The 12,789-nt window shown below is 37.0% G+C and overlaps 1 protein-coding gene across 2 annotated transcripts; it reads right to left on the reverse strand.

Moving 5' to 3' along the window:
* Positions 1-772: 772 nt before the first annotated feature.
* On the reverse strand, positions 773-10,588 carry slc5a7a (solute carrier family 5 member 7a). Of its 2 annotated transcripts, none has more exons than XM_084099108.1 (9): positions 10,284-10,588; positions 9,760-9,970; positions 9,066-9,179; positions 8,786-8,941; positions 8,488-8,636; positions 7,910-8,059; positions 7,397-7,550; positions 4,197-4,414; positions 773-2,909 (listed from the first exon to the last, which is right to left on the reverse strand). In XM_084099108.1, the coding sequence occupies exons 2-9, from the start codon at positions 9,941-9,943 to the stop codon at positions 2,256-2,258; spliced, it is 1,779 nt and encodes a 592-aa protein (XP_083955234.1). In that variant the 5' UTR covers positions 9,944-9,970; positions 10,284-10,588; the 3' UTR covers positions 773-2,255. The 2 variants fall into 2 exon arrangements, with proteins under 2 accessions (XP_083955234.1, XP_083955233.1); XM_084099107.1 differs by having other exon boundaries at positions 9,760-10,010.
* Positions 10,589-12,789: the final 2,201 nt, after the last annotated feature.

Below are 12,789 nucleotides of genomic sequence, written 5' to 3' on the forward strand. Positions count from 1 at the left end.
AGCACAGAAGACATCTGGAAATAATCTGGAAGTGCTAACCATGAAATGTGTTCAAACTGTGTTATTTGGCGAGTAAGTAGTCTTTGAGTTTTTTCCAGACACTTAAGATGGCCACATCAGTTGGAGGGATAAAAATGGCTTGACTTTTGGCTAAGCTAACAGTACCGCCCCATTGCGGTCATTATTAATCATCACAAGTGCTCTTCACTGTTCTTTTGTGAATGAGATCTCTGGCATATCCAGCCTTGACGATGTAATGGGATTAAATTTTGGACAGCAAGGACAAAATGGAGGACAAGCTCGGGACATGGTTGGGTGGGGCGAAAACAGCGTCATCGTCCAACCCCAGGACATTGACGCAGTATATGAAAAGACGCATAAGAGACCCGGCCCAACCCCCGCCTTTACTTCCCTCCTCCTTCTTCACCCCTGCCACGCCCCGCCAAGAGCAGCAGAGCACTTAGAGTAATGTAAATAACGTACTGGCTATTTTTAGAGTGCCTTCCCTTAACAGTGACATTGGAAGTTGAAGAGAGTTAACGTCATAAATTGTCACGTTTTCAGACACGCGTTCTCGTAACTACCCGCAGATCCTACACCAGTCCGCAGACCTTTTTGGCAGGCTTTGTTATCACAAACGGGAATAAACATAACGTATTTAAACACAATTTGTCAAGTTTGATGAATTTAAACAAAACGGAAAAAGTCTACTTAGACTTTTCGTGGACTGTAGGCCTATTACTTACAATGTAACAATACACAACTATGAAAGTCTTAACAATAAAATTTATTGTCTTTTAATAATTCTATGTTTAATCTGTAGGCCACAATTAATAAATAAATAAATAAATAAATATAGATTTGTGTAGCTGGCTCCGAGCAATTCAAATATATATACTTGTATATAGACAGTGAAGTGATACTTTACATTAGTGGAATACTGGACAGTTAGGCTATATTCACTGGAATATAAATACACACATCACACAAATTTCTGTATTGCTAAAACCAACAAAATAACACAGCAGCTGGCTCATCCTGGAACCAGGTACAACGACTTCTTTTGACATCAAATCACAAAATATAACACAGCACAGACCCCGGAGGTTATTATTACATCTTGTAAATCATTTGCAGCTACATTCATTTTCAAGTACAACCAAGTGACGAACTGGCTTTGCATAATGTCCAATTACCTCCATTTAATCCATGTAGCTACAGTAGTTAAGGCGATTGAAATATTATATATATAATATATATACATATTTCCATGTTCCTTGTTTTCTGTTCATCTTAATATTGCACTATGAACATGAAAAAGACATTTGCCACATGTACACTTATGTCACAGTTGTTAAAGGTATTTTGTAGATGGGAAGCACATCACTTGTTATAATATAATTTTGTATTTATGGAACAGCATATAACTGTTTAGCTACATTTATGATAGGATAATCTGCACTAATATCTAGAATGGGAGTTTGACATACATAATGGCATGACACATGGACTTACACCTATTATTTATTCATATATAGCTATAATTTGAAATATTATAATCACTGTTACATTTGTTTTTTTTGTTTTGTTGTTTTAAATCTGGACTGATCTGTGTCCAGATTCGCTGGAATTAAAGGAATATTTATAGCAAAAATGAACATTTTGTCATCATTTTCTCACTTTCAAGACTGGAACACACAAAAAAATACTTTGAAGAATGTTTTAACTGCCCCCCCCCATACAAAGGTCAATAGGGTCCAAAACAGCCCACTGAATTTAATTGTATGACCACTGAGACATGTTTCTGTGTTCCACATAAGAAATAAAGTCATGACGGCTCAGAGAGATATTGAGAAAATTATGACAGAACATTTTTGGGTGAACAGTCCATTTAATATTATCATTTCCCCAGGATTATCACAGTATCTCAACATTTTCTTTAGAAGGGAAAGGAGAGTCACTCAGGTTTGTACATACCAACAGGAGTCGAAGGGCTTCTCAGGGTAAGCAAAACCATCAAGTCAGTTTTTTCCTAATATTACTCACACCACACGAATCTCTGCTGTTTTCTTCTCTCTCTCTCTCTCTCTCCATTTTCAGTTGCTATTCAATTCCCTTCTGAAAGAAGTGATGGCAATTCCAGAAAATTATGTGGAATGAATTAATTATGTAAATCAAATTTCTTTACTTATTGTGTGAAGCAGTCCTTCACATTATGGAGCCACTAGAGAGTCTCAGGATCGACCATGAAGTCTCTACTCGTTCTCATGACTTGGTGACTCCGGGCTGGAGTCTTCCTCTTCGGTCAGGGTTTCTTTCCTGGCGAAGGTAGCAGCTAAAGTAACACTAAGTCTTGGCTTGACCGGGGCCATTTCATTCAGTCCAATGATGTTCCTGTTCACCAATGTGGTCTTGTCCATTATTTCAGCACTGTGCTTGGACACCACTGCATCCAAGAAATCATATTTAGCCGACAAAGTGCCATTCTCAAACAGATACTTAAACAGGTGTGAGACGGCCACGTTGCTTAGGAACGAGGCCAGCATGGAAACTGTCTTAAAGGGAAACCTTTGCATCACCAGGTATTCCACTTCATTGGTCACATGATGGACCTTCTTCTCAATGGTCCATCCGGGGTAGTAGATGAACGGAGGCAGTTTTAGATAAGGTTCCCCTCCGCCAATGCGCAGGATCATTCCAAAGACGTATCCAGCCACCGCGCCATAGGTGTTTGTGCCACGGACAAAAAGAACACAGATGAGTTGGGGGAAGATGATGACGTAGACCAGGTCAGAGCTCAGGTACCATAAACCATAGACAGTCCCAGATAGGAGAGCCATGGCTGTCGCTAGACCCCCGAACACAAAAATAGTGATCCGCATGACCCACACAATCTCACGGTCGGAAGCCTTGAGGTCAATACAAAGATGAGACGAGAATTAGAGGGGAAATAAAATGATAACTGAGAAAGCTACACATTTCTATTTGATTAAGTTGATTAATATGCAGTTTTGAATCACTTTTTTACATACAGTGTCTTTTTGATGCATCCAAACAATACAATTTTGTTTTGGATTCCATTGACTTTCATTATGTGGACAACAACAGATGAGACATTATGCAAAATATCTTTTTTTGTGTCTCGCAAAAGAATGAAAGTCATACAGTTTTTGAACGACATGGGTGTGAGTAAATGATGACTGATTTTTATTATTATCATTATTAATAGTATTGAGTGACCAATCCTTTCAATTACCTTATTCCTGCATTAGTATGCATATTTATAATTTTTAGAGAAGTCAGTTATTCTGACAGTGCAAAAAATTATTTTCTTACTCATTTACTGTCATGTTTTCCATTACAAATATCTAAATATTATTAAATCAACACCGTAAGATAAAAAAATATGTAGAAAAAATACATTATTTGTTATTATTATTAGAGTTTTTTGGACATTTCCTTTAACACTAAAACACAACACAATGCAATGCGTGACTCAAAATATGGGTAAAACACCTGTGAAAAATCAATACGGAAAGTTTCTTCTTATTAACAAAGTATATAGTGCCCTATTTTCTCACACTTTTCTTAAGAGTAAAGATACATTTACTTAAGAAGCAAAATGACTTAAGATATAAAGGAGTTTTCTAAAAATAATCAAAATTAAATGACTTTATTAAAAAAAAAAAGAAAAAGAAAAAAAAACTCACAATGAGGTACGAGAAATAGTTTTTTCTTAAAAACTTTAATAAAATTTCTTATTTTTTCTTAAAGGAATAGTTCACTTAAAAATGAAAATTCTGTCATCATTTACTCACCCTCGAGTTGTTTCAAACCAGTAGGAATTTCTTTCTTCTGCTGAACACAATGGAAGATATTTTGAAGAATGTCGGTATCCAGACAGTTGATGGACTGTTTGACTTCCATAGTAGGAAAAAAAAAAAAAAATACCACGGAAGTCCATGGGGTCCATGAACTGTCTGATTATGGACATTCTTCAAAATATCTTCTTTTGTGTTCATACTGGTTTGAAACAATGTGAACTTTAAGTATAAACTCACTTAATTTGGATGATTTTGCTTCTCAAGTAAATAGATCTTGATTTAAAATGATTTAGATATTTGTACTGGAATTATTTAAAAATAAATGTTTGTAGTGAATGACTTAGCAGTGAATTAAATTAGACTGGCTCTCACCGATTGCCGGAAAGCGAGCTGGTAGATGTTCCTAGCGAACATGGAGCTGGCTGATAGGATGGATGAGTCAGCGGATGACATCACTGCGGCAGAAACTGCCCCCAGACCAAAAAAGGAGATATAGGGTGGGCACAGGTGCTGTAGCACGATCGGTAAGATCATGTCGGACTGGTCCCTCTGCATGGGAGGAACTGGCCCGTAGGTCGTTTGGTTCCAATCTGTGGAGGTAGAACATACTTACTACATACTTTGTGTAATACAACAACATATCTATCTATCTATCTATCTATCTATCTATATATGTGTGTGTGTGACCCTGGATCACAAAACCAGTCACATGTCGCACGGGTATATTTGTGGCAATAGCCAACAATACACTGTATGGGTCAAAATTATCGATTTTTCTTTTATGACAAAAATTATTAGGATATTAAGTAAAGATCATGTTCCATGAAGATATTTTGAACATTTCCAACCATAAATATATAAAACATTTATTTTTGTGAGTGAATGCAGCACAATCGCGAACATACATGGAAAACTTTAAAGGAGATTTTCTCAATGTTTCGATTTTTTTGCACCCTCAGATTCCAGATTTTTAAATAGTTGTATCTCGGCCAAATATTGTCCTATCCTAACAAACCATACATCAATGGAAAGCTATTTATTCAGCTTTTATGATACATAAATCTCAATTTCAAAAAATGTAACCATGTGACTGGTTTTGTGGTCCAGGGTCACACACACACACACACACACACACACACACACACACACACACACACACACACATATATATATATATATATATATATATATATATAAATTTTTTGCATCATACATGAGGCTAATGTATATTAAACTAAATGAAATATTAACGTTCTATTTCAAATTCTTTTTACTTTCAATCCAAAAGCAACACGCCTTGTGCTTGATTAGCCGGTTATTCCCAATAAGTTAAGTAATTTAAGTGACTGGCTGTGTCTTTGATGCTGAAAGTCTGTTGATTAAATCTGGGTGCTGTGTGCCTCCCTCAGATGTAATATTTACAGGGTTCACATCGTTAAATGGATAATCTGTTAATAATGTATGAAGGAGACCAGCTGTTGTTATTTACTCATTTCTTTAGTGATCTGAAGGGAACATGGTTTCCACCCAGGGCTGATACAGCCTGGGGAACACCTCCCACAACACACCATAGCAAATCAGACTGTTTCCCTCAATAATGAGAAAAAAGTGATTACATAATTAGAATTACTGACGGTATGTACTAAATACAGTACATGCTCAAAGGGAAAAGGGCTTTAGGACAAGGAAATATTATATGCAGGAAACAATATGAAAAATGCTTTGATGCACATTTTTAATTTGGATGAGCTGTGAATAATTATTCAGGGCAAGGGTACAGTATGTGGCATGTTCTGGAGCAGAAAAAACAATAGAAGTGTGTAATTAAGAGCACTTTTGTATTATCTGTTTAAAGGAAAGATTTCTGACTTAGTAAAATCTAAAAAGTCCAATGTTGAAGCCATGCTACAAAGCTTTTATTCCTGAAATAGTGAGCCTTCCCATTTTTTTGCACTCCAAAGTCTCGGTCTATTGATCTGTAAGTGGAGACAGCCTGTAAATCAGACTAATTAGACTGCTGGGGTGAATTTGTTTGCATATGTTGTTTATTTAACCCTTAAATGCATGAAGGTTTTGCCAATCATTATTACATATTCGGGTCTTTAGCGTCCCGGATCTATATCTATCTTACTTGCTCTGCAGTAAATCGCTGAGCCATTTCAAGTTTTGCTGATGACACTTCCTATTCTTTTGTTTTCTGCCTGCGGTAACTATGAGTGAAATGTCACTTCACATATCAGACATTGCCACCTTGGGGAATAAAGGTGAATTGCACTTATTCAGTCATCAAATATTCAATTATGGTTGTGCAGAAAAGATATACTTACAGTTACACAACTTGGTTAGCAACCAAAAAAAAAAAAAAAAAAAAAAAATGAATGGGAAAGCAGGCATTCTTTTATATATATATATATATATAAAAAAAAAAAATCTCGTTATATTGTTGATAATTAATTGATTGAGGAATACTAAGAAGATTGATGTCTTTAAAAAATGAATGAGGAGGAGTATAGTGAATGATGTCCCGGGTCACTGAAGACCTGAGATAGAGTTCTCAACGGGTCGGGTCGGCCCGACAAACCCAACGGGACCTGTGGGTTCGGGCCGGGTTCGGGTCGAAAATATAATCAAATGACTCGGGCCGGGTCGGACCTCGGGCTTAATCTTTTCCGCTCAGTGAAAAAACAAAACAAAACAAACCAAAAAAAACACATTTATTAATCATCGCTGCTGTTCACCGTAAAGAAAGTCTGGCTGCTGCGTGCAACGTGCATTATGGAGAGGGGCGGGGGCAGACCTGACGCCGCTGCGTGCACGCCTTGTCACCTTTAGCCTGGAGAATAAGATGGAGTTGGTGAAAAGTAAACAGCCTACTACAAAAACAGCCTACTACAGCCTATTTATATATTTAAAGTTTATTGTTTCAGTTGTTTGTATTGTTTGTATTGTTAAAAGGCGTGAATATTAAAGGTTGATTTGAATTCCCGTCTGCTGGTCATGATAATACGTGTATGAGAAAAAAAAAATCCGACGCGGCGTTGGGCCACGGGCCGGGTTCGGGCAGATAATTCATGTTGATGTGTCGGGTTACATCGTGCCCGGGCTTTAAAAGCGTCGGGTCGGGTTGTAATTTTCAGGCCCGTTGAGAACTCTAACCTGAGGTATGCATTTAAGGGTTAATGCAAAACTATATATGCAATAAATTAACTGCTATTAAAGTTGGTATGAAACAAAGTTGCAATAATATTTTATTCCCTATAGCCTGCAACAGTGCCCACCCCCGTTTTCAGCAGAAATTATTCCGGAAGTATTTTTTTTTTTAATTAATTATCATTTTTTCCCATAGGGATTTAAAAATATTCTCCATTAAAGAGTTATACGTCATGAACCAAGCCAATTAATGTTAATGTTGATGTTGATTGAACATTTTAAATGTATAATGAAAGTAATATAATTTAAAACTACCAGGTGATGTATTTATTCACCCAAACACCTGTTTGGCACCTATTCACCATTCCACTATCATTGAATCATGATCTCGTTGAAAAAATGTCCGGTTTCAAATATCTTACCTGTGGAAGCCCCTATGGCTCCGATCAGGACGGAGGGAATAGCCATGATGATACATCCAAAGGCAGCCAGGAATGAGAGGACTTGAGCATAGGTAGCTGAAGAGGCAGAAAGAACCCTTTGAAAATACACCTGCCAGGGAATCCCCCCCAACATCTAAAAACAGAAATGTCATTGTAAATACAGACACCAGACATCATCATACAGATGCATAACATCAAGTGTGTTATAAATTAGGGAAATTTTTTTAACTACAAACATTAAAGCTAATCTCTCTCTCTCTCTCTCTCTCTCTCTCTCTCTCTCTCTCTCTCTCTCTCTCTCTCTCTCTCTCTCTCTCTATCTCTCTCTCTCTCTTTTTTTTTTTGTTGGTCTTATTTAGTTTTCCGCCCTACGACTGATTGCATTGTTCAATAAAGTGAGAAATTAAGTTTGGCCCTTCAGAATCAACAATCATCCATCGGCAAAATGATTGTGTCTCCATTCCATCATGCTACAGTGAGTTGTCCACTCACCAGAAGGCAGAAGTTGTCAGCCCACATCCATTTGTCAGCGCTATCTATCTTCCCGAGCCATGCAGTCTGATTAGCATGGAGCTGCTTCACTGCTGTCACTCCGATGTCAGACACGGCTGGATTTGAGAGTGCAAAAGGGACGCTCACCCACTACGAAGAGAACATTTTCCACTCTATTACCATGTAATAGACTATCTATAACATTGTAACACACCATATTGAACTTAATGTGTGGCATGTGCAAGTGCAAAATATAATAGATACGATTTTATGCATTAAACATTTTTAAAGTTTATGAAATTCAATTCAATTTTTTTAAACATTTCTTTTTAAATTTAAATTTTAATTTCCACAGCAGTGCAATAGCTAATCAGTTGCTAATGTTATATTATAAATTGAATTCAATTAATAATGAAATAAAAAAATACAACTTGTATCTACGAAAAGTGATTGATGAGTCGTTACTCTCAAAACTGCATAGCTGACAGTCACTATATGCTGCTGAAGACATGCAGACATCAATTAAGGGGAAAATGACATCACCGATGACTTCACCATGTGGCTCTGTGAATCCTTACCAGTCCTAAAAAAATGCAGAAGAGCTGGACAACATCAGTGTAGGCCACTGAGTAGAGTCCTCCAATCAGCGTGTAGAAAATGGCAATAAGAGCCGAAATAATCACAGACATATTGATGTCGATGTCAATGATCACACTCAGTGTGGCTCCTGTGACATAAAGAAATATGCTTTTCATTATGTTTAATTAAGCAGTATTTACATTTGTGCAGTTTGTACAATTATGGTAGAGCTTGCAAAATTTACTGATTGCTTGAGAAAAGGTCTGCATAAGATATAATTTCCCTCTCTATTCTTACCAAGGGCAGATAAAATGGCGGCTGACCAGAACATTTCCCCCATTAGAGCAGGGATGAATAGCAGACCACCCATCCTTTTTCCGTACAGTAGCTGGAAGGGGTCAAGCATGGTGACGTAACCCCGGGAGCGCATGGGTTTAGCAAAGAAAAGGCCACCTTGACATAAATCAATTCATAGAAATTATATGTTTGACAGATATGTTCCTAGTTCTGCATGTTAGCTTGAAAAATGAAAAATGTCTTTCACCGCTTATCATAGCTGCATAAATACACAACATACCCAAGACAAGGCTGAGTGCATATCCAAAGGGAGCCTGTGCCCATGCCAAGCCGTACCCGGGAAGATACACATTTTCTGCAGTGCCGTTTATATAACCTCCTCCGACCCAAGTTGCTGGAATGAAAGAGGATTTAAAAAAAAGAAGGGTCTTGAAAGTATATTGTTTTCTCTCTCTCTCTCTCTCTCTCTCTCTCTCTCTCTCTATATATATATATATATGGTTGTGTATGTGGAGATACCATATTTGGTAACATAAATAATTACATAATTAACACTACACACTACATGCACAATGGAACATATATATATATATATATATATATATATATACAAATATAGGCTATATATTATAGCGATATAATAAAATATAACTTTATAATATATATTTCATTTAGGCCTACAAATTTCAGAATTTGTATTTTTCTATCTATTTTTTTTTTATCGTTCTCACTCTTTCAACATACTCGATTTATAACGATAAGGTTAATTTGTCCCCCAATCATTTAATTTTGGCTGTCTACTTTAATGTGTAGAAAGACATCAAGAAAACCTTTTTATACAGACAGAATATTTTTGTTAGATAACTAAATCTCTAAACTGAAGAATGTAAAAATAAAACGCCAGTCACGTTATATCGCATATAGACTACATAAAGTAAAATTTACTTTTCTATTCATTTCTCTCTGAAACTCACCAGTCATGGTAAATGCGCCGACAAATAATCCAATATCCCTTCCACCGACCATAATAGTCTCACTGCGATCAGTTCCCTCCATCACGCCGGAATTCTTGTTCTTCCATGCTGCCCAGATTCCCACTACAAGGATCAGCAGGTAGAAGATGACAATCGCCACCAACCCCTCCACATGGATGTTCATCTTCTCTCTGCTAAAGTCGTTGTATTTCTAAAGAACCGAAATGCATTGAGACCTAAGTAAAAGAGACCTAAAGAGATGCATAAGAAAAGAGAGAAAATTAAAAAAAAAAAGTCTACTTTGCTTCTCAACACAAAGAAGATCAGGATTCAGAAATATTTTGCATCAACTGTTGTTGCACAGATTTGAAATGCGTAGCATTTTATCTCTTAATAGTCTAAATCAGCAGGTTGTTTCAGTCACTCGAAGCTTTGTTAAATTGCATGCTAAATTAATGGATTTCATGTTTCTTGTTTAGGTATTGGGAAAATGACAACTATATCATAATTGAAAAGTGCCTCACCTTTGTGAATCAGCCGCTCAACTGCCACCAAGAGTGCGAAAAGAGCCCAACTATCGCCTCAGGAGAGGAGCAGTACAGCACATTTCAGAGTGAGCCAAACTTACTGTGAATCTTATAAGAGCAGGTTTCGTCAGAGGGTCGGTGAACGTCAGAGAGATGTGAATGGGGGCTATTTATGAATAAAGATGTCAGAAAGCGCAAATGAGCCGCGCGTCACAGGAGGTTCTCAAGTCAACTGAAAATCGCAAGACAGGGGGGAAACAGCTGTAAATCAAGAGTAGTGGAATATATCGGTTCCATTCATGTTTTTCTTGACTGGTGTTTTAAGGCAGTCTGTTTGAGTTAAGCGCTCTCTCTCTCTCTCAGCAGCAGCAGGTCAGGCGCTGTCCAGAGTACTGAACCAGCTCTCGTGCCAGGGCTTTTAGACGCCACCCAAACTCTCCAAATTCAAGTGTATTGGGTAGACAAAATTAAAAAGTCAGGAGGGTGTTTATAGTCAAACTGAACAGCACTGGAACGCTAAATAACGTTGAACACGACAGTAATCCAACGCAATTGTGCGTTTTTCTACGTTGTATAGCCTTTTTTTTCTGCTGTATTTTCACATGTTTACGTTTTCTCTGTTTTTGACTTTGCTATATACAGGCTAAACTATTTTAATAAAGCGTTAATAAAAGTACATCTTTGTTCATTTTGTTTCGTAGATTTTTGCAAGTAGGGAATCAACGAATTCCTTTTATCTAGGTACCTATTCAAATTATTAAAAGACTTTAGGCCTGTTTTACTCTTTTTGCAGGAGTGCTCTGTTTTATGATTTATTTTCTTTAAAATCCGCAAATGAAATTCTGAGATTCTGCCACCCAGTGGCTAAATTTTATGCTGTTGGTGGTTTTCCTAGTGGCTTAAATTGCTAATTTTAGCTAGCTTTAATGCATTGTTCCATCAAGGAAAGGGTTCCAATAAGGGTTCTCATAAGAGAATTAGTAGACTGTAGTAGACTGTCAGTAGACTGTTAGGTTATGGTTAGAAGTTAGGATTCGGGTTAGTAAAATAAGTTGCCTTTTAGTTGCCAAGTTACTTATAGTCAGTAGAATATCTGTTGGGGGACCATCACAATAAAGTGTTAGCAGATATTAAGCATACAGTCAACTAATACTCTAATGAGAGTTAGTTGCCATTAAGACTTAAGATGCAAAAGCCTCTTAAGTCCGTCTAAAGATTTTGTTTAATATTAACATTTTTATCAGGCTCCTATAGGTTTCTACCCAAGTACCGGCATTTCTGAATGGGCTGAGGCTGGGATTTAGTGAGTTTGAAGTGAAAGTATTTGATGAACGTATACTATGTGCGGAGAGCATTCACTCAATATTATTATCTCATTTTTGACAGAGGTGGCTTTTAGAGGCTTTTGCATCGGAGGTCTTCACATGTAGTTGCAAAGTTACTTATAGTTAGTAGAATGTCTAAAGTGGACTATAGGAATAAAGTGTTAACAAACAAAGGCTACATAAAAATGAATTAAGGAAATGCAGGAGAGCATGTACTTCAAAATCACCTTACTAAGTCAAAGCTAAGATTTCTATTAACATTCATGTGTTCGTGGTAGGCTCCATGAGAGCTTTTATAGACACTGGACATTATTTCCCGAAGACAGGCTTTCCGCAAATAAATCTCCAGGAATCGGAGACTTTTTAGATGCTAATTGCGCCTCTGCACGTCTGACAGTTCTGCAGGCTATTCTAAGTAAAATCACATTAATTTCCTTGAGAAATAAGAATCTGTTAGCTTTCTTAAAAGAGAGAATGCAACTCTCCAAACGAGCCAATTTAATGGAAAAAAGAAGCCAGATATCTTCTACCTAGCCTATATCAGACAAGTCGACTAATTTAACTGGTAACATTTTGACAGCTTGCCAAGTGAGTCCCAATTATAAGCAGACGGTATACTTCCTGTACAGATGTCGAAGTTCTTTGTAGTTTAGAAAAGGCCTGGTCAAGATCCCTCAGCAGTTTACAACAGCAAATGTGGCACAGGTTCTGAAAATCATTTATGTGGTTCAGATAACATAACATTTTGAGTTTCTGTTGATTAAACCAATCTCCTTCATTGTTTTAACTCATTTATTTTTATTTTCAATGAACACAAAATTAAGGCAACCAGGTTAGTTAGGCTACTTTTTAAGTTAAACCAACAATATTTTTTTCAGTGTACGGAGGATGACTATGTGCATTTTAAAATCTCTTAAAATGTGTCTGAAATAAACAGTTGATGTTTTCTCCTAGATCCCTCGTGCATGGGAACAGTCATGGCGCGCAGATTTTGCTCAGCTAATGAGCACACTTCACATCTGTTTCGTGTTCTTTGAAGTGTGTCGCAGAGAGATGAACATGTAGTTTTTCATGGACAAATGAACTGCAGATTTGACAGAACTGTCAGCAATAATAATAAGAAACAACAATACAATATAGGCTATATTAAACGTAAAAATGTACACTTAGGCCTAGCC

This window comes from Abramis brama (assembly GCF_963993115.1).
Source record: "Abramis brama genome assembly, chromosome: 2".
Lineage (NCBI taxonomy): Eukaryota > Metazoa > Chordata > Actinopteri > Cypriniformes > Leuciscidae > Abramis > Abramis brama.

Coding starts and splice junctions, on each gene's coding strand:
- slc5a7a (XM_084099108.1), bottom strand. CDS start 9,943: ATGAACATCCATGTGGAGGGGTTGGTGGCGATTGTCATCTTCTACCTG. Junction 8,060..8,487: donor TCTGCATTTTTTTAGGACTG/GTAAGGATTCAC, acceptor TTCTCTTCGTAG/TGGGTGAGCGTCCCTTTTGC. Junction 4,415..7,396: donor AGCCATAGGGGCTTCCACAG/GTAAGATATTTG, acceptor CTACCTCCACAG/ATTGGAACCAAACGACCTAC.